The 23,055-nt window shown below is 41.3% G+C and overlaps 1 protein-coding gene across 3 annotated transcripts in view; it reads left to right on the plus strand.

Moving 5' to 3' along the window:
- The window catches only part of CLCN5 (chloride voltage-gated channel 5), a 184,392-nt gene that overhangs the window by 146,226 nt on the left and 15,111 nt on the right, over positions 1–23,055 (plus strand). For all 3 annotated transcript variants that reach the window (XM_049643852.1, XM_049643851.1, XM_049643850.1), the window contains 3 exons: positions 16,228–16,379; positions 18,968–19,067; positions 22,650–22,837. In XM_049643852.1, the coding sequence (XP_049499809.1) occupies positions 16,228–16,379; positions 18,968–19,067; positions 22,650–22,837 (440 nt within the window). The remainder of the gene's footprint in view (positions 1–16,227; positions 16,380–18,967; positions 19,068–22,649; positions 22,838–23,055) is intronic.

Raw genomic sequence — 23,055 nt, forward strand, 5'->3', positions numbered from 1 at the left:
TGTCTCTCTCTGTCCCAAAAATAAATAAAAAATGTTGAAAAAAAAAATTAAAAAAAAAAAAGAAAAACTCCAGAGCTGTTCTCATAATCCATCTGTTCTCACTTGCCTGCCTCTGCAGCCTGGACGTTATGGTCAGCAATTCATTCATTCAGCCATTCAGTTATTTAGTATTTATGGCACACCCAGATAGGAATGCAGCGCTGTGCAGTTTTAGTAAAGCTTATCAGTTCCCTTGTTTCCCTCACCCCCTTGTCTTTCTACCTCACATGCCTGGCTACTCCTCTCTGACTGAGTGAGGACACAGGTAAAGGCACAGACGCATGAGAGAGCCTTTTCTAATCATGAAACAGAGTCTGTGCATCTGAGTTCTGAGGCTCCCAGGACAGAATGACTGACAGTTGGAGCAGGAGGGAGGATAGCAGGGGATAGGGCAGGAGATCTAGTTAGAAATCTGGGTGAGATCTAGACTGTCTGTGCTTCTGGACCTTTTCTTGTAACCAAGGAGTCATCAAATAATTTAAAAGCAGAGGAATGATATGATCAGAGTGGTGCTTTAGGGAACTCATGGCTGTGTGGAGGATGGATTCAGGGGAGGGTGGGTTGGAGACTGGAAGACCAGTTACACTTATTTAAAAAAAAAATCTATGTAAGAGATCAAAAGGCCTGTATTAAGACAACAGGAATGGGAGGGACAGCGTAATATCGTGGCGTAGGAGGACGCTGGGCTCACCGCGCGTCCTGCCGATCACTTAGATTCCAACTACACCTGCCTAAATAACCCAGAAAACCACCAGAAGACTAGCAGAACGGATTCTCCGGAGCCAAGCGAAGACGAGAGGCCCACGGAAGAGGGTAGGAAGGGCGGAGAGGCGGTGCGCGCTCCACGGACTGGCGGGAGGGAGCCGGGGTGGAGGGGCGGCCCGCCGGCCAAGCAGAGCCCCCGAGTCTGGCTTGCAAAAGCGGAGGGGCCGGACAGAGTGTGTTTGGACAGCGAGCAGGACTTGACACCTGGGAGGTCATAAGTTACCAGCTCTGCTCGGAAAGCGGGAAGGCTGGAGGACAACGGGAGGGAGAGCTGCTGAGCCCCCGGACGACGGAGCTCAGCTTGGCGGGGAACAAAGGCGCCAGCGCCATCTCCCCCGCCCATCCCCCAGCCAAAATCCCAAAGGGAACCAGTTCCTGCCAGGGAACTTGCTCCCTCCGCGCAAACACCCAACTCTGTGCTTCTGCGGAGCCAAACCTCCGGCAGCGGATCTGACTCCCTCCCGCTGCCACAGGGCCCCTCCTGAAGTGGATCACCTAAGGAGAAGTGAGCTAAGCCTGCCCCTCCTGCTCCCGTGCACCTTGCCTACCCACCCCAGCTAATACGCCAGATCCCCAGCACCACAAGCCTGGCAGTGTGCAAGTAGCCCAGATGGGCCACACCACCCCACAGTGAATCCCGCCCCTAGGAGAGGGGAAGAGAAGGCACACACCAGTCTGACTGTGGCCCCAGCGGTGGGCTGGGGGCAGACATCAGGTCGGACTGCGGCCCCGCCCACCAACTCCAGTTATACACCACAGCACAGGGGAAGTGCCCTGCAGGTCCTCACCACTCCAGGGACTATCCAAAATGACCAAACGGAAGAATTCCCCTCAGAAGAATCTCCAGGAAATAACAACAGCTAATGAACTGATCAAAAAGGATTTAAATAATATAACAGAAAGTGAATTTAGAATAATAGTCATAAAATTAATCGCTGGGCTTGAAAACAATATAGAGGACAGCAGAGAATCTCTTGCTACAGTGATCAAGGGACTAAGGAACAGTCACGAGGAGCTGAAAAATGCTTTAAACGAGATGCAAAATAAAATGGAAACGACCACGGCTCAGATTGAAGAGGCAGAGGAGAGAATAGGTGAACTAGAAGATAAAATTATGGAAAAAGAGGAGCTGAGAAAAAGATAAAAAAATCCAGGAGTATGAGGGGAAAATTAGAGAACTAAGTGATACACTAAAAAGAAATAATCTACGCATAATTGGTATCCCAGAGGAGGAAGAGAGAGGGAAAGGTGCTGAAGGGGTACTTGAAGAAATAATAGCTGAGACCTTCCCTGATCTGGGGAAGGAAAAAGGCATTGAAATCCAAGAGGCACAGAGAACTCCTTTCAGACATCACTTGAATCGATCTTCTGCACGACATAGCATAGTGAAACTGGCAAAATACAAGGATAAAGAGAAAATTCTGAAAGCAGCAAGAGGTAAACGTGCCCTAACATATAAAGGAAGACCTATAAGACTTGTGACCGATCTCTCTTTTGAAACTTGGCAGGCCAGAAAGGATTGGCAGGAGATCTTCAATGTGATGAACAGAAAAAATATGCAGCCGAGAATCTTTTATCCAGCAAGTCTGTCATTTAGAATAGAAGGAGAGATAAAGGTCTTCCCAAACAAACAAAAATTTGTCACCACTAAACCAGCCCTACAAGAGATCCTAAGGGGGATCCTGTGAGACAAAGTACCAGAGACATCGCTACAAGCATAAAACATACAGACATCACAATGACTCTAAACCCGTATCTTTCTATAATAACACTGAATGTAAATGGATTAAATGTGCCAACCAAAAGACATAGGGTATCAGAATGGATAAAAAAACAAGACCCATCTATTTGCTGTCTACAAGAGACTCATTTTAGATCTGAGGACACCTTCAGATTGAGAGTGAGGGGATGGAGAACTATTTATCATGCTACTGGAAGCCAAAAGAAAGCTGGAGTAGCCATACTTCTATCAGACAAACTAGACTTTAAACTAAAGGCTGTAACAAGAGATGAAGAAGGGCATTATATAATAATTACAGGGTCTCTCCATCAGGAAGAGCTAACAATTATAAATGTCTATGTGCCGAATACTGGAGCCCCCAAATATATAAAACAATTACTCATAAACATAAGCAACCTTATTGATAAGAATGTGGTCATTGCAGGGGACTTTAACACTCCACTTACAGAAATGGATAGATCATCTAGACACACGGTCAATAAAGAAACAAGGGCCCTGGATGATACATTGGATCAGATGGACTTGACAGATATATTTAGAACTCTGCATCCCAAAGCAACGGAATATACTTTCTTCTCGAGTGCACATGGAACATTCTCCAAGATAGATCATATACTGGGTCACAAAACAGCCCTTCATAAATATACAAGAATTGAAATTATACCATGCATACTTTCAGACCACAATGCTATGAAGCTTGAAATCAACCACAGGAAAAAGTCTGGAAAACCTCCAAAAGCATGGAGGTTAAAGAACACCCTACTAATGAATGAGTGGGTCAACCAGGCAATTAGAGAAGAAATTAAAAAATATATGGAAACAAACAAAAATGAAAATACAGCAATCCAAACGCTTTGAGATGCAGCGAAGGCAGTCCTGAGAGGAAAGACAACAGGAATGGAGAGGAAGGAATAACTTTTGGAGGAATTTCAAAAGGGGGCTTGGTAGGACCAATTAGATATGGGGAATAACCTAGAAGAGTCACAGATGACTTCAAAGCCCAGTGGAGTATGAGGGCAGGCTGAGTCCCCCTCGTGTGGGAGAAAATGCCCACACCACCCCTGCAAGCCTCAGCGTAACCTCCCAACGTCCCAGGGAAGGAAAAATGTCATTTACCTTTTTAAAAAAAAAATTAATGTTTATTTTTAGAGAGAGAGAGTGCATGCGAGCGAACGTGAGCGGGCGAAGGGCAGAGAGAGAGGGACACACGGAACCCAAAGCAGGATCCAAGCTATCAGCACAGAGCACGACATGGGGCTTGAACCCACACACGAACTGCAAGATCACAACCTGAGCTGTAGTCGGACATGTAACCAACTGAGTCACCCAGGCACCCTAGAAAAGTGTCTTTTAAAATGAAACAAATGGCAGTGTGTGAAATCCATCAAGTCAGCTGTGAAACAGTTGCATTTGTTCTGCCCTGCTGCAAGGAAAGATCATAATATTCCTCCAGAAAGAAATGGAAAACATCTTGGGCTCTGGCTCATGGGCAAACCTGTCAGCACTTCAGTTGACTCAAGCAATTGTGTGGATGGCACAGGGAGAATAAGTAAAGGGAATTTGGGATCTATCACCCTCATAATGCTATAACTTGCCTAAACACTTAGCCTGGGAGAATAGCAATTGTCACTGCTGCTTTTTGAGCTGGAAAAAAAAAAAGTGGCCTGTATCCAAAGCTCCATGGGGTGCATAAACCACACCAGTTTTATATGCTGAAGCCTCCAAATGAGGCTTATTATGATGTCCACAGGCTTTACAGGCTTCCTTTAGGGTATTCGATAGGAAAATACCTAGTCAGATTTTAGAATCTGTGTCGCTTTATCTCTCCCCATTTATTTACTAGTATTTGTGTCTTATCTAAAATACATGCTTTATGCAGATACACAGTTTTTACCTAATGTCCCATCCAGGATACCACATTGCATTTAGTCTTTATGTGTCTTTGGTCTCCTCTTGGCTGTGATGGCTTCTTAGACTTCCTTTGTTTTTGATGACCCTGACAGCTGTTTTTTCAGTAGCCTTTAAATTTCATTGCATACCTGTGTCCTTTTTTCTCCAGTTTCAGTGAGAGATAATTGGTAGACATCACTATGCAAGTTTAAGGCTTACAGCATCATGGTTTGATTTATGTATACTGTGAAATGATTACCACAGTAGGTTTAGTTAAAATCCATCATCTCATATAGATACAATCAAAAGAAAATGACATCTCCTTGGGATGAGAACTCTTAGGATTTACTCTTAACAACTGTCCTATGTATCATACAGCAATGTTAACTGTTAGCGGTAGTCCATCATGTTGTACATTACATCTTATTTATCTTATAACTGGAAGTTTATACCTTTGTGACCACCTTTCTCCTGCTCTCCATCCTCCTACCCACTGCCTCTGGTAATCACACCTCTGATCTCTTTTTCTATGAGTTCGTTCTTTCTTTTTTTTTTTTTTTTTTTTTACATTCCACATGTAAGTGAGATCACAAAGTATTTGTCTTTCTCTGTCTGACTTATTTCACTTAGCATAATGCCCCCAGTGTCCATCCATGCTGTCACAAATGGCAACATTTCCTCATTTTTAATGGCTAAATAATACTCTATTGTGTATGTATATACCACAATTTCTTTATTCATTCATCATCGATGGGCACTTAGGCTGCTTCTATGTCTTGACTATTAGAAACAATGCTGCAGTGAACATGAGAGCGCAGATATCTTTTTGAGTTAGCCATTTTGTATTCCCATCAGGAACGAATGAAGAGTTCCTGTTCCTCCACATCATTGTGAATGATTGTATTGTCAGCGTTTTAGATTTTAGCCATTCTAATAGGTGTGTAGTGGTATCTCATTGAATTTGCACTTCCCTGATGACATAGGATGTTAAGCATTTTTACATTTACTCTTTGCCGTCTGTGTATCTTTGGTGAGGCCTAGATGTTTCTATTTAGACCCTTCTTTTCTAATATAGGTGCTTAATGCTGTGAATTTCTCTCTCAGCACTATTTTGGCTGCATCCTACAGATTTTGATATCTTATATTTTCATTTTCATTTACTTCAAAATAGTTTTTAATTTGTCTTGAGACTTCTTTGGCCCATGGGTTACTTAGAAGGGCGTTGTTTAATTTCCAGGTATTTGGGCAGTTTCCAGCTATTGCTCTGATTGGTTTCTAGTTTAATTCCATTGTGGATTTATGGAAAATGGCTAGGAGTTGGGCTGTTTAATTTGGGGCTGTTTAAAGTGTAACTGTTTGTGTCAGAGAGTTAAAATTTTGTAGTGTCCTTGTTTTGGTTTCACCTCCTGGTTCTGAGTTTTCTGTAAGTGCAGCTTGTCGAGAGAGATTCTGTGGCGTGTAGTTCTCTCAGCTGCCATCTATTGCCATTATACTGGAGCCACTGGTGTGGTGGTAAGGTATGGGAGCAGGTCATTTTATAATTTTCTGTGAAATCTCGGTGTCTGCTGGGCCTGTATCTTGTGGCTGTGCCTTCACAAGGTTTAGTCCAGTGGTATAGTTTTTGTTTTCCCTGCCCCATACTTCTGTTCAGACCACAGCATTCACCATCCATTTCCTGGAAACCCAGGCCCCTGTTGACTGTTCTTTTTTGTTTCCTTTGGGTGAGATGAGAAGGCTGGTCTGGTGGTGTCTGCTGGAGTGAAAGGAATGCCCTTCCCCCAGCAGGGATGAGGCTCAGGCAAAGTATTTCCCCCTGGAGCATAGGCCTTTGGTGTAGAGAAAGCTCTGAGGTATTTCACAATGATTACTCTTCCCCTCCCCTTGTCAGAGCCAGGAAGGAATATTTCTCTTATTTTCCCTGTGAGAACTTGGTTGGGTTCCCGGAGGTAGAGCCCACAGAAGGATAAGCCTCAGAGGTTTCTCATGCTCACGCAAGTCTACACACTCAGCATTTCAGCCGTTCCTCAAAGTTGCCATTCAAGTGTCCCTGCCAGTTTATGTTCCCATTGGTTTCTACTTCAGGTAAGCAGATCTCTTTGTGTCTTTTTTGGAGAAACCTGTCTCTTCAGACTTGGGTGTTTTGGTGGCAGTTTCCCCTACAACCTTAGTTCTCAGAAGGGGCCATGACTTTGCAGTTTGTCCATTTTTTTCTTGTTTTAAGGATGGGAGTGACAGATCCTAAGCTTTTTACTTGCCAGAGCTGAATCTGGAAGCTCCCCCCCTCTTTTTCTCAATTAGTGAAACCACTTTGGTCCCCTCTTGAAGGGAAAAAAAATTCAGAGACCCTTTGGCAGTACTATAATCCAGAGTGGATTATTTTTAACCTTACTTTGTTCTGATTTATAGCATGGGGTAAAGGGTTGCTGTAACGTCTTAGGAGTGTTTTGGGGGTCTGTGGCTAGCAGATACTCCACAAATACTGTGGCCACATTGGTAAAGCTATAGTTAGCCATATGCCAGAAGTGATGGGTCCCAGGTTGTAGTATACTTCACAGGTGAGCTGACTCTTTCTTTTCTAGGGATTGTAGTGCCATTTTATGATCCTGCCAGAAGAATGAAATCAAAATACCATTTGGAATTCCTCAAAACTTAAGAAGTGTTCTCAAAAGTCATTCAGTACAATGTATGAGTGACAAAAAAAAATCATTGCTAAAATGATAGAGTATCAGAGTTGGAAGGGACCTTAAAAATCATACTTGCTAATCTTCCCTCATTTTACAGAGAACCTGAAACCTGAAACCCACAGGGATTAAGGCAATTGCCCAAGGTGATACAACTAGTGATTTGTGGAGTAGGGTTAGAATCTGTACCTTCTCACTGCTGGACAACAGGGCTGATGGCAAAGACTTTCTTTGCATTGTCTTTCATTTAACAACTTTGTAAGCCATCTTCCTCGCGGTGTTTTCCTCCTGGTGTTCTCCAGAAACTGTCACCTGCTTTGTTTCTAAATACTCCAGTGATCTGCCTCTCAGAATGAAAGTTTACCCTTTGCAATGTCCGGTCTCTACTCTTCTGGCTGTGTTCTCATTCTTTTTCTTTTTAGCCATCACTATGTAACACAGAGATACGCCTCACTATTGAAGATTCCAACAACACACGTGTATATAAAATGTGAAAGGCTCCCCTATACTAAGCATTCCAGAGATAACCCCTCAAACTAATTCAATGTGACCCTGTCAATGCTTTTTCTATCCAGTTAACACATAGGCACACAATTTAAAAAAAATCTACTTAATGATTCTGTGACTTTTTTCACATAATGTGTTTGAGAGACTTTGCTATTTCAGTACACATCAGTTTACTCCTTCCCATGAGCTATTCTCCCATTACCAGACTCCTTCACTGTTGCCAGGTTTTCACTACTACTAACAGTGCTGCAGTGAATAACACACATACATTAGTGTGTACAGGTACCAGTGTTTCTTTGAGAGCAGTTCCTAGATTTTATATATCTAACTCATTATTTCTGTCCATGACATCACATTATTTCCATGAGTCCAAGACAAATCTCCTAATTGGTATTTCTTCTTGAAGCTTTTGACCCTGCCAAAGAATAATTGCTAATCTCTTGTCCCCAACTTCCTTTTGGAGATTAATAGGTAGAAACCAATGCAGACTCAGTAGAGAACTGGAGAACTGCTGCTTATGGAACAATAATTACAAGTTATTACACAGGATTGTGCCACCCAGCAGGTTATGCATTTTAGGGCAGTGTCTCCCTACCCATTACATTCCCCAGTCCTTTTGTCAATCCCATAAATGTGTAAATTTGAGAAGGAAGGAGTGAAGAGTGAGTAATGGAGCTGAGGGATGTTTTCTTTATATAGACAACCCCCTCAGCAACTTTGTCAAATCCAGCCCCTCTATTTCCAGTTCTACATTGATTTTAGTGGCATTCTAGTCCAGCGAGAGTCTGTAGATACCAAGCCATAATCCACATGCTATTTTTCCTAACTTTTGTTATGTCTGGTAGTTAGCACCCTGGTTCCAGTGGTAAAGAAGGTGGGTTGCGTTCAGAACTCCCAGATTAGAGCAGATGCTGGGAGTAGGAGGCATAAAAGGGACACCCCAAAGCAAATGTCTACAACCCAGTGGGGATAGAGCTGTATCCATTGGGAAACGAGTCCAAAGGTGATCTTAGAATCTAGATTCATGCTTGGCTCTTAAGTCTTTTTCCCTATCCCTTGCTGCCATGCCCCATCTTCCTGTATACTTCTCAGAATCCTCAAACTTAGTTTTGTAGATTTGCAGTTTTTGCAGTCCTATTACCTGCATCTCTCACCACACCTCATACTGTCTAGCTTTCAGCAGAGTTGAGATAGAGAGGTTCCTCTTAGTTGTCCTTCCTACTTCTTAGACAACTTTAAGTTGTCTTTCTTTCTGCAAACAGAAACCAAAGCAGTCAGTCCTTAAATGAAATGTGTGCAAAACAACACAGGCACTGACAATTGATATTGGATGTGTGATGCAGTGCTTGGCAGTATCCTGCAGCATCCTGATGTTTCAGCTGCTGGATCAGGGGAACATTCAGGAGCTTCTAGGGGATGGTTGGCAGGGAGAAGAGGCCTCAGGAAAAAGGAGTTATTTATCTATAGCTCTGGAAGCATTTCAGTATTTAACAACCAATATGGCTGTACAGATGTGTACCAATGGATAGTTTCCTTGAACATGTGTCCCAGAGACCAAGCTAAGACAGTATTTTAAAGCATAGCATGGTCCTGCGGTACTTCCCAGGGCTTAGATGGGAGAGCTGCCCCACCAACATTTGCTTTTCAGCCACTGGGTTTGAGTAAGTTTGAAAGCAAAATAGAAGCAAAATGGAGGCACAAGTTCATAGAAAGGTCCTAAAAATGTTGACTAATTATTGGGGTTTCAGCTGTAATGTCGTCTCAAACATAGAGATGAATGTAATGTGTAAGTGTTCATAACTCTCTGGGAGATCTAGAATGGATGAACCAATACAAGAAAGGGTAGAGGGTGCAGGTATGGAAGTAAGAAAAGGCATACATTAGGCTCTTAGTACTTGCTGTTGAATGAAGGTAAAATTTAAAAAAACCACAGGATGAATATCTGCTGATGTATGCTAGGTAGACTGTTGAAGTTCTTGTAGATGTCCTTTCAGCCTTGCAAACATACAACTTCTCCCTGTAAAAACTGAAATACATTTTTTAAAAAATTGGACTATTTTCGGGTCCTGTGATACGTACCAACAGCCTTGCCTCATTTCTTTGAGTGTTTCTTTCTTTAGGCCACTTTCTTTAGGCACAATAAGTGCGCCCTCCTGCAGCTGCGCTACTACGAAAGCAGTATTTCAGGGTCTGTGCACGAGGTTTCTATCCTCTTTCCCCTTGTGTTTTTGTTAGTGTTTAACTCATTCACTTAATCGGTTACTGTTAAGCCCCCCCAGGTAAATTTCTAATGGCATATTGGTTAGGGGTTGAAATAAACATTATTCTCAAATTGGAATTTCTTTTCTTGTTTTTTAAGGGGTTGCCTAGTTTTAAGCGTCATGTGAGTTTTAGAAAAAAAAAAAAAAAACAACTGTACAGTAGTTTCCATAAAGGGAAATGAGCTAAATGCATTCATTTATTATGCCTCCTCATCCAAGCAGTGTGCTTCTAAAGACCCATTGTTAAGTTTTTAGACCTAAGTGTAACCTATGGGGAGAGGTGTTTAAACATTGACTTTTTTCTGACTGGTTTTCTGGGTATTTTCCCCAGACTCAAGCAGTGCAAATTACCCTTTGGGGGCTTTTAAAAAATTATTCAAATTGAGATCTAATTGTACTTTAACTTGAATCATTTTCCTATCAGAGTATTAAATTGTTTTATATTTAACTTAGAGCACATGATGCCTTCAAAACTTACTCAAGTTAAGTTTTATCTTTATCTTTTTTTTTTTTTTTTGGTATGGAGGCAAAACTCTAGACTTACTTAAGTACCTCAATATGACATGTTGCATCCTTGTTCAATTTCACTCTTCCTTCCTTGGCAGAGAATTTACACACCAGAAGCTTAACTCTTAATACACTGGTTTTGAAAAGCCTTTTTGCATCTTGTTGCTGTCTTTGTACCTCACTAGTTGGTCCTGAATGGGATAATCTCTGCTGCCATTCTTGACAATGAAGTTTTATGAATTTACTATTTCTTTCTAGTAAGTTAAAAAAAAATGCCATGAAAAGAAACCAACTGGATGTGGCATATGACCCACAATTTAAGCTGTTTGTCATCCAGTCAGATATGGATACCTCCATGAAAGAGTGCAAACAGGGGCGCCTGGGTGGCTCAGTCGGTTAGGCGGCTGACTTCGGCTTGGGTCATGATCTCGTGGTCCGTGAGTTCGAGCCCCGTGTCGGGCTCTGTGCTGACAGCTCAGAACCTGGAGCCTGTTTCAGATTCTGTGTCTCCCTCTCTCTGACCCTCCCCTGTTCATGCTCTGTCTCTCCCTGTCTCAAAAATAAATAAATGTTAAAAAATAAATAAATAAAAATTAAAAAGAAAGAGTGCAAACAATTTAATCCCTCTCATTGATGAAACCTAAAATAGCTTTAATATCATTGTTATTATTATATGCTAAAATATTTTATTTTTCCTATTATAAAAATTATGATGGATATTTAAAAAATCCTGGCCTATGTTTGTGCCAAATGCCCATTAAGTGGTCTTTCTATACTGAAAGTTTTAAAAACCAACGAATAGAACACTGTATGTTAACTACACTGTAATTAAAATAATAAAAAAAAAAAAAAAACAGGGGCACCTGGGTGGCTCAGTTGGTTGAGCATCCGACTTCAGCTCAGGTCATGATCTCACACTTGTGGGTTCGAGCCCCATGTCATCCTCTGTGCTGACAGCTCAGGGCCTGGAGCCTGCTTCAGATTCGGTGTCTCCCTCCCTTTCTGCCCCTCTGTGGCTCGTGCTCCATCTCTCTCTCTCTCTTTCATAAATAAACATTAAAAAATATTTTTTTAATAAATTAAAAAAAAAACAACGTTGCAGGAGCCACTGATACTTTTGAAATCAGAAGATGATCTGATCAGCTCTGTGTCCCAGAAAGATAACTCTGTTGTCACCAAATGTTAACCCTATTATTGTGTTTTTACCATAGGCTGCATTAAAAACTGGTCAGCATTTCTTTACCTTATTTTCACAGTAATATTAATTGAACCTACACCTGGCAGTCTGTATAACAAACATATGCTAGAAATTACAAATTTGGCAGAAAAGGGAATTGTAATTAAATATCATTTTAGTACAAGGACTGCACCATAGCTACCAAACCTAGTTTTCAAGGGAAATAAATTTACATGGAATAATAAAGTCGCTCCCCTAGAAGCTGTGATGTAACATTTGAAAAATACATGAACTTACATCAGTTATTAGCATGATACCAGTTCTACCATCCAGTCATTGTACATTGAGGAACTATACATTTTTTAAATACCAAAACATATAGTATCTTGAAGTGTAAGACAATCTAGTAAGATAATGTAAATCTTATCAGATAATGTAAGTGAATTCTGCAGGTGCCTTCAGAAACTATATGTAGGATTCTATTTAATAAAGAATGACTTTGAGGGTCGCCTAGATGGCTTGGTTATGCGTCTGACTCGATTTCAGCTCAGGTCTCTATCTCAGAGTCTTGAGTTCAAGCCCTGCATTGGGCTCTATGCTGGACATGAAGCCTACTTAAACAAACAAACAAACAAACAAATAAATAAAATAAAGGATGACTTTGAAGGATGCTTATGAGTTTGGGCATACAATTCTCTTTGAGTAAGCTATACACACATGTCTAAAAGTACAGCTCTATAACATAATTACACTTGGGCCACAAATAGCTTTTGATTTTTAAGCTTTGTAGTTCATTGCCACAACACCATCAGTTGCCACTTCATTTTAATTCTTCTCATTAATGCTAGTTTAGTTCATCAAGGGACTGAGATGTCATGATAATGACAGACCAGACTGAAAGCATACAGGTTTCATGAAGTTCCTCACATTTTGTAAGGTTTTGTTGTAATAACATTTCAGGATGTTTTGGGCCCTAAGAATTGATGACAGTGATCACAGCATTTGAAAGCCCTCCATTTCGGTCTGATTATTGGAGCACACTGACTGGATTAATGTTTAACAGCGGCTGTCCTGCAGATTCACTAAGGAAGTTGAGAGATGGTGATTTCATTCTTCTTTACTCGACCAGCCTTGTTGCACAGTTAATTAAGGACTGCTGAAGAATAGCCTTAGGAATAGGGCCTGGGAAGGGAAAGCCTTTTAAATAATGCAAATAGAAGAGTGAGTTTATTTTCACAGCTGAAATAGCTGGTTTTCCCCAGTTTGGATTAGTGAGATCAGATTTGATGTTGCTGGCTGGGTAGAGAACTAATATAACGAAACAACTCCTTTTCTGGACCGTAATCTGAGTTTTACATTACTACGTGCTATTAAAGAGCTGAGCTTGTAGAGTACATTCACATGCAGTTCCATATTTCATAATTTTCTGTAATTATCATATATACATAGACATATAACACATGTGTACAGTTTAAAGAATTATTATAATATGAACACTCAGTTAACCACCGCTCAGATAAAGAAAAATTACCAGCATTCCAGGAGCCCCACCTTCACCATGTGCTCTATCCAGATGGTGACCTCTTCTCTCCTCTGGGTAGCTACTGTATTTACTTTTGTCATTTTCTTGCTTCTCTTTGTAATGTAGCAACTTATATTTGTATCATAACACGCTATAGTTTAGGTTTGCCTGGTTTTGAACTTATATGAATAGAATTATGTTATGTGCTCTCGTGTCTGGCATCTTTCAGTGTTACACGTCTGAGATTTTCTCTGTGTTTTTGCCATCCAGTGCAATTTCTTTAAAAAGCCTTTTCTATATTTGATCCTCTCCCTTTTTTACTTAGGATCCCTCTAAATGCTTTCAGTTATTCCTCCTTTGCCTTCTTGGATTTTCTGCTAAATAAGGTCTAAAGACTCAAAGTTGTCTGGACCCCAGTTTTGTGAACATATCCGACTGCCCCAGTTTGATGGCATTCGTTTAGATGAGACTACATCTTTAAGGCTTCTGTGCTCGGTTAAAAATCTTCCTTTCTCCAAGCTGGTCCAAGGGTCTGGTCACGTGATGCCACCAGTGACATCACATTCTGACCGCGGGGAACACTGGTGGTTCTTTAGGTGGCGTTTGTTCCTGTGAAAGGCAGAGAACGCAGCAAGTGCCCTTCTAAAGCAGTTCATACCGGAGCTCCTTCTGTAAAAGCTCCTCAACCTAAATGACCAAATGCTGGCTGCCAAAGTTATTTCTTCCTTGAGGCAGAAAAAAAGAAAGCTGTGATTGAAGGTAAGCAGACTTGAGCCCAGCCAAGGACCGAAGTGTGACCCCAGGGAGAAGGGGATCTGGAGAATCACAAGCAGTCTGTTGTTGGCTTCTAATCACTGCCTGCTGTTTCAGAGCTGCCTGACAATTTGCGTTTCTAACAGGAGACTACAAAGGAGGATGATGCAGTGCTCATGTTACCTAGTGATGTAATAGGATTCTTTCTTTCCTGTTAGGAAGCTGTTGCAGATCTTCATTTTGTCTTAATATCCTTAGAGCTGGGGGCCTCATTTGCTATACAGTGTAACATTATATAGCTATTGGATGCTTTTAAAAATCAGTTTCACAAAATCCTTTTTAAATTTCTCCTGAAAGGAGAGCCCTTAAACCAGAGCAAATTCATTTGGAGCATTAACCTGCTTTAAAAAGTAAATTTCTGGTTGTTCGGTGTCCTGTGTTCATGTCAGCATTTGTCTGGAGAATCGAAACAGCTTGGTGGGGTTTTTTTCCTTTTTTTTTTTTTTTTTTTTTTTTCCCCTCTCACCATACTTTATTTCCTTTCTGCCCTCATTTCCTAGCTGGCTGTTTCCGTCTAAGCTCTCAAACACACAGCATTAATCTTTATCAGTATGCCACTGTCATGATAGGAAATGCTGGGCTGGTGATTCAGCAGCCAACCATTTTACAGCCAGGTAGGCTTGAAGATATGGAAAGGACTTTGGTTAGGGGTTTTAAGATTAACTTGTTAACCTCCTCCACTCCAGCCCCACCCCCACCCTCAATATGATTTAGATTCTGCAGAGCTTTTCCTTTTAAATGTGTGTGTTGCCGATAAAAGGTGCACTGAATTAGGTATTCGGAAGACTTAACGATTTGTAAATCAGGTACAGCTTGGGAGTTAATTCCCACTCACCCTATGAGAGTGCTAAAGTTGTCTGTAGGAGTTTAGAGTGAAGATGGGAATGCAGATGTGGGGAAATAGGTGGCAGCTTGGACCTACTTTGGCCTTCTCTGCAGAGGGATCCATCACCAAACAGTCTGGGTAAAGCTTTGTCCCCGCCAAGGTTGATGCTGCAAATGTGAGCTTTGGCTGGTTGCATTAAATGATAGAATTACTCTGCATTTTTCCTCATGTGCATTTGCATAAATTCCTGAATACTGTTCTACTTTTTGGGTTTAATAGTGAAATACTGTTTCACCAGAGGATGGTGGAAATATTTTGAACAAGTTTGTCAAGCAGTACTGAGTAACCTTGTGTGTATACAACTTCTGAGTTTTAATACTTCTTGCTCATCCCCACTGTTCAGCGAATAAACCTTGATTCCGCTGATATTTATTGAATCTCAGATATGTGTTAGACATGAGAAGGCAATAATGACTTGGATATGGGGCTGCCCTCAAAGAACTTCCAGTCTAGAAAGGAAGACAAAACATTTGCATAAGTAATTATAACAGAAGCACTAACAGCAAAGCAGATAAAGGACTGTGGTTGGGCAAGTGGATATGTTTCTTCCATTGAAAGATCAGGGATAGACATTTCATCACCAAGCCATGCAATGGTCTTTAAATCTCTACTTGTAAGTCTTAGACTGTTCTGACATACTCAGTAAAAGTTTCTGTAAGCCCATTACATTAGGGATCAAAGTCTACCTGTTGAAGGGAAATATGTACATTCTAGCCAGCTTAACTCTTGAAGAGGCTGGCATGCTTTCTTTGGAACTCCCACTCAGGCAAAAGCTACCTCTTAGAATTGAACTACTGCCTTATAAATGTAAAATGGTTTCTGATGTGCTGTCTACAAAGATCTTTGACCCTTTTGTCTCCCTTCCGTAACAGAAACTGAAATACCTAAGGGGCTCCAAGCTCCTGCATTTTGTTTCATAAATCCTTTCCCACTAAGCTTCAACTCCTGTCACTTCTCCCTTTGTGCTGTCATGCTCATCTGTCCCTTTCCATTCATACTGCCTTAAGACACTCATCATTTTGTGCCTAGATCACAGAAACTTTCGAATGTGGTGGATGTTCCCACCAGGTGATTATATTGCTTTATCAGCACAACTTAACTATAATCATCTGATAGTTTAAGGACTCACCTTTTGGTACTCAAAAAGGAGGTATTAAAATGTTTAGTGTCCAGGGGCACCTGGGTGGCTCAGTAGATTACGTGTCTGACTTGATTTCAGCTCAGGTCTTGATCTCATGCTTCGTGAGATCGAGCCCTGTGTGGCAGGGGTTGGGGGTGCTGTCAGTGCAGAGCCTGCTTGGGATTCTCTCTCTCTCTCTCTCTCTCTCTCTCTGCCCCTCTCCTGCTCGCTTGCTCTCTCTTTCTCTCTCGAAATAAATAAACTTTCAAAAAATGTTTAGTGTCTGAGGTACTAATGTCTATTTCCTGTTCAATACAGAGGAAAAATCATACAATGGTGGAGGAATAGGTTCTTCAAATAGGATGATGGACTTCTTGGAGGAGCCAATCCCTGGTGTGGGGACCTATGATGATTTCAATACAATTGACTGGGTGAGGGAGAAGTCTCGAGACCGGGATAGGCACCGAGAGGTAAGACGAAAGATGGTCCATGTGTAAGTGTTAGAAAACAGCAGGGGAGGGGCGCCTGGGTGGCTCAGGCCGTTAAGCGTCCGACTTCGGCTCAGGTCACGATCTCACTGTCCGTGAGTTCGAGCCCCGCGTCGGGCTCTGTGCTGACTGCTCAGAGCCTGGAGCCTGTTTCAGATTCTGTGTCTCCCTCTCTCTCTGACCCTCCCCCATTCATGCTCTGTCTCTCTCTGTCTCAAAAATAAATAAACATTAAAAAAAATTTAAAAAAAAAAGAAAACAGCAGGGGAAAAAGTTGAAGATCTGTAATTCTTTATATGTATGCTCTCCTTCAGCCCTGGATGTGGCTGAATCTCAGGTTTCCATTGGCAATGTAGGGTTTTATTTTCTAATTTATTTTTATTTTTAGGGTATCTTGTATATGATTTCAAGAAGAATTTATAATTAATGGTGATTTATCTTCCTATAGCAAGTAGTTGAACAGGATCCTTGCAGCCCTGAAATGGGTATAAGTGCCTATGTAAAGAGGTGAAGACAAACTTGGTGGAGGGGACCAAAATAAGTTTCAAAGATCTTCTTCCTCTGCCTCATTTCCCTTTTATGGTTTTCCTTTGAAACAGGGTTTTTAGAACTAAGAAAAGAAAGGGGGCTTCTTTTAAAGGAATAAAAGAAAAAAAAATTCAGAGCCTTGGTGTTTACTGAAACATATGGGATAAAGTCCTTGCGATTATGGCTCTCAGACACCCATAAAAGAAAATGTGTGCATTCAACTCAAACCCCCAAGACCAATCAGATCCAATTTAAGGATATTAATTTAATATGATAGGTAATATGTGGCATTTATGGCTAAGGCCCAGATTCTTTAGAATTTGGTGAAGTTCCCCACCTTTCTTTTTTCAGAGTACCACTAAAACTTCTTAAAGTAGTCTGCCAGGGTCATTTGCCTTTAACTTGTTGCTATGTATCATTTAAATCAGGGAATCAAAATTTCTAGCTCATGTCAGGGCCACATGGAGAGCTAATGAAAAAGGTAGGGCCCAGCCCCAGTGATCCTGATTCAGTGGGTGATCTCCTGGTGAGACATTTCTTCAACCTTAGGTGCTGTTATTTTTCCTTTTGTATTATTTCTGTTTTGAGTCCAAATTTAAAATTTGATTTTTAGCTTGTCCCTTTCTCTCCTGAGTTCATGATTCCCTTCTCTCAGAGCCAGGCAAGTCTCCTGACCAGTCAGGTCCAGATTGCTTTTCATTCTTAAGCCATTACCAGCTCCTGAGTGATCTTCTCATGACCACTTGAACCCAGGGGTCAGGTTGTCCCAGGTACAGGTTTTGAAAAATTCCTCTGTAATCTTTGGACTTGTGATAATCTTACGGAGTTTTCTATCCTAACTAAAGAAGGGGATCTCTACGAAACACTCTTATGTTTTTCACAAGGTTTCTGATATTTGGGAACACACACATACCTGTCCATCATATCTATTCATCACTCGGGCTTTAGAATTTTTGCTGTCTGTAATTCAGAGTTCAGTTTGTCATCAGTTGCATATTCAACATGTTATTTACATTGTGAAAGTCACCCATGATATGACAAGGGCATATTTTCCCACTATATGAAAATGGCTGCATCTGAGACACATTATGCCAACTAATGACAATTCAAAATCAATTAGAATATGTTTATTAAGTGTTCAAAAGGGACCGTTTTCTTTGCATTAACTGCTCATCATCAGAATGGAAACACTGTCACCGAAAAATGTTACCTCATCTACTTTGAGCACTAAAACTGGAAACTTAAAGTCTCAGGTCAAAATGAATTTTGAAACTGCTTTTAAAAGTTTTATAATAATTTGTGATTGTGATGTCACTGTAGATGAAGATGGGGCAGCTAAGTCACAGTTTCAAAGATAAGAAATAGAGGTTCAGAGAAGGGGGAAGCCCAATGACAAAGCTGTCAGAATACTTGGTTTTGAAATAAATGTGGGCACTGAAGGGCTAAATTGACAAGGCTAGGGCCTAAAAGGCAAAACTTTCTGCACCTCTTGATAGTCTCAGCTATTCCCAGCAGGTTTTTGAAAATAAAGCGAAGCATCCCTGTTACCATTTAATATCTGTGATCAGTGAGGGGAGCAAGTCCTGGAACTTGCCAGCCCTGAAGCACTGCCCTAGGTAGCAAGCCTCACGTTGTCCTTTCACCACTCAAATAAGTCTGTGTTTGTTGATTCTTTGCAAAACAATCCAGAAACCATCCCTAGAATATCTGATGTCTATGGCAGAAAGAGACCACTGCAATGAGCAAAACAGATTGACGGGATACAAAATTAGCAGCTGAATGGGGGAATCCCTGACTAAGGTAATTGGAGCCATTGCTCCTGTACTGTCCATGAAGGTGGTGGGGTTCAGTAAGACAAGGCTCACTAAGCCTCCCAAGTTCTTGGTGATGTTTGTTCAGCCCGGGATTATTTGAGCAGTAACTCCAAATTGGTCTCTGTTCCTGATGAATAGATTTGTCTTTGTACCTCTTTATTGTGTGTTTTAAGGTGAAAAAGTAAGGGTGTGTGTAGAGCCTACCAATTTTTTCTCATTTCTCCCTAGATTACCAATAAAAGCAAAGAGTCAACATGGGCCTTAATTCACAGTGTGAGTGATGCTTTTTCTGGCTGGTTGTTGATGCTACTCATTGGGCTCTTATCAGGTATGGTAAACTGTTTGTTTCCTAAACAAATCTCTTAAAATCATGGTGTGCCCCTCCCCCAAGCCATGAATGAAGTTGACTGCTGTGCTTTACTGTTTTCCTACATGAAATAAATTGCTGTAGACCTTTAGGAAGCTTGATGTACCCATATGTAAAGGGATACTAATACCTGTATCTCTTTCCTTTAAATGAGGTTAAACAAGGAAATGTATTTAAATGCATTTATATGCTATAAAATATTGTATCCGTTTTAAGGTGCTGTTAGCATGCCTTTCAGTGATTGTCTTGAGGAAGAGCCCTTCTGTTAGAGACAGTCATTTTTTTTATTAAAAAAAATTTTAATGTTTATTTTTGAGACAGAGCTTGAGCAGGGGAGGGGCAGAGAGAGGGAGACACAGATCTGAAGCAGGGTCCAGGCTCTGAGCTGTCACCACAGAACCTGACGCAGGGCTCGAACCCACGAACTGTGAGATCATGACCTGAGCCAAAGTTGGATGATTAACCAACTGAGCCACCCAGGTGCCCCGACAATCATTAAAAAACAAAAAAACAAAAAACCACATACTACATGAGGTTTATAAGAGAAGATACAGAAGAGAACTTCCTGAGAGACCTTTGTAGCTCTTCCTTAAACATCTCTCTCATTTGGTGGTGAAGAGCAGTATGAAAGATGTGGCTCATACCCTCAGGAAGTTTACAATCTCAGTCTTTCATGCTGGCTAAGGAGTGGGATGGTCCTACCCTTTCCTGTCATCTCCGGCGACTTCCCAAGCCACTCTAAACAATATATGATCTAACTAGGAATGGTACACTTGCTATGCTCGTACAGCTTGAAAACAGGCTCCCAAGCAGGCTTCCCTTCCCACGGGAGAAGCAGAAAGCCAAGAACACGTGACAGAGATTCTGAGTTGTATCCTTGTGGCATTAAAAGGTGGGCCTAGGAAGACCTGGAATATTGAGCTGAAAGGGACGTTAAGTGGGAAACTTGGAGGTAGAGGGCATGAAATAGCCATTAGCACAGGCTCTACTTTGCAGCTACCTGAGTTTGGACCAACCCCATGGCTTGCTAGTTTTGTGACTTTTGGCAAGTTTCCTAACCCCTGGAAGCTCTAGAGGCTAATAAGAGTTCCTATAGTACATGTTTGTTCTGAGGACAGAATAGTAGATAAATGAGATCTAGCACAGGTAGCTCTCAGCACAGTGCCCACAATTGCTTTTTTTTTTTTTTTTTGCCCACAGTTTTTAACAGCGCCACTGCTGCTATTACCTAGAAAAAATTTATGAGCCATGGAGTATAAATAAATAAATGTTATATACATATATATAGATAATACATACATATACATATATACATATATGTGTATATATATATCATATGATTGCTGCAATGAAGGATGGCTCGTCCATAGCCGGGTTTTCAAAGATTATCTAGGGAAGGGGTCAGCAATGTCTTTTTGTAAAGGGCAAGATGGTAAATATTTTAGGATTTGTGTGCCACATGGTCTCTGTAGCACGAAAGCAGCCACAGACAATAGGTAAGTGAGCACGGCTGAGACCAGACAAAACTTTATTTACAAGCATAGAGGCAGATTTGACCCTTGGGCCATAATTTGCCAACCTGTGGTCTAGGGTGTTAAAGCTACTCCTTCTGGCTTGCACAGGAGAGAGAGAATGGTCTGGCCAGTTTTTAAATAATTTTTAATGTTTATTTTTGAGGGAGAGAGAGACAGAGTGTGAGCAGGGGAGGGACAGAGAGAGAGGGAAACATAGAATCTGAAGCAGGCTCCAGGGTCTGAGCTGTCAGCAGAGAGCCTGATGCGGGGCTTGAACCCACGAACCGTAGATCATGACCTGAGCCAAAGTTGGACACTCAACCACCTGAGACACCCAGGAGCCCCTGGTCTGGCCAGTTTAGAGTTGGATAATAATAGACCAAGTGGTCTATAATGCTAAGTACTGCAGAGAGGCTGCAGAGAAGGAAGAGGGCTGAGAAAAGGTTATATAATTTAGCACTTGGTAGGATACCAATGATCTTGGAAAGCTATCTCATAAATACTACGAGTCAGATTTCAAGGGGAAGCAACCAGTGTAGAAATTTTGGAGATATTTGGGGGTCATTAGAAGGAGAGAAGGAACAGAAGCTTGAAATGATAACAAGGACAAAGGAAGGCATTTTATTCTGTAGGGTAGGGGAAACATATTAGGAAAAGGAGGAGAAATAGCAATAGAAGGGAAGATAGGATTGAGGGTACCGCATTAGGTAGAATAAGACATGCACACGTGAGACAACATGGGGAACAAGCCTAACTCTGTAACACATGTTAATTTTTGAATCTGGGCAGTAAGTGCAGTAAGAATTAGAAGAAGGAGAAGGTAGGCATGGCCAAGAGGAGGTATCAAACAGCGTGTTAGATTTGATTAGGTTATTCAAGTATGTAAATAACCTGTGTTAACACTTTTAGCACCTATCCAAACATACATATGACATGGCTTCCAGCCTGTTGGAATGTAGGTATAATATCCTCAACTTTTTAATGTATTTCTTATCACTAGGTGGCCAGTGAATATTTTTCTTTCCCTTGTACACACAGGGCATTTTGTTTTTAAGTATTGCAGAGCAACAATAGAAGCAGTGTGCCTGAATACAGAAACAGTCTGGGAATTCAGAGGCTGTGAAATTTATGATGTCTTTGCTATTTCCCTAAAGCATGATTCTAGACCATTTAATTTCTTTATGCCAGAGTTTCTTCATCTGGACAACAGAAATGAGAAAGCCAGAAATTTCTATAACTATCTTAACCCTACCAGTCTATTAACCATAGCACATAAATCCCCATTCACTATTCATCTTCTCATAATTTTCTTTGATGGATGCATAATAAGTTTTCACTACGAAAACTCCAGGATGTTCACATCCTAGGTTCAGAAGGCTTCAACGTGTCTATAGCTTCATCTAATTTTCCACGTGCATTGCAGTCTACGCTTTTACCGATTCAGTTCCCTTAGCCTAGAATGCCTTCCTGCCACTGCTCAGATTCCCTCATCCATGGAGCAAAATTGCTAACAAGGCTGAGCTCTTCTCCCCATAGTCTTCAACAGCTCCCTTCCTTCCCCCAGCCATGTCAAATAAATATAATATTCTTCAATGCAGGCAATCCACATTTTCTCAGTCTTATATAATAGTGAGAATAAAATGATCTTTAATAAACTCGACTGTATTCATGGATCGGTATCCATCAACTGTAAGTCAAAGCAGAGTCTTTGCCATGTAAATCAACTAAAAGGCAAATATTCAGGCTCCTTGCTCCCACCTCACCACTTTGCCTCTCCTCAAGTTCCCCGTGTATAGAAATTCTACTGACATGGTGTTTAATGCAGACAATGTTTTGTATTTTGTACACTCTTGAACAGGCATATGTAATGACAGGTGAAATCTATTAGAGGTGATAGGTGGAAATCAAATAGACCATCAGAAAGAGGTTGCAAATGGAACAGAAAAGTTTATGATTATCCATTAGTTTGATGCCCTTTTCCTCGTTTTCTCTGACAACTTTGGCCTTCCCTTCCCTCCCCTCAAATCAGGCTCCTTAGCTGGCTTGATAGACATTTCTGCTCATTGGATGACAGACTTAAAAGAAGGCATATGCACAGAGGGATTCTGGTTTAACCATGAACACTGTTGCTGGAACTCTGAGCACGTCACCTTCGAAGACAGAGACAAATGCCCTGAGTGGAATAGCTGGTCCCAGCTTCTCATCAGCACAGATGAGGTAACATGTTGTGAAGATCACAGAACCACTGACTTTTATTCTTTTTTCTTAAAATTTATTTATTTTGAAAGAGGGAGAATTCAAGTGTGAGTGGGGGACAGCAAGAGAGAGAGGGAAAGAGAACCCCAAGCAGGCTCTGCACTGTTATTGCAGAGCCTGACACAGAGCTCGATCCCACAAACCGTGAGATGATGATCTGAGATAAAAGAGTTGGACAC

The sequence above is a fragment of the Panthera uncia genome, chromosome X (assembly GCF_023721935.1).
Source record: "Panthera uncia isolate 11264 chromosome X, Puncia_PCG_1.0, whole genome shotgun sequence".
In the NCBI taxonomy this organism is placed as follows: domain Eukaryota; kingdom Metazoa; phylum Chordata; class Mammalia; order Carnivora; family Felidae; genus Panthera; species Panthera uncia.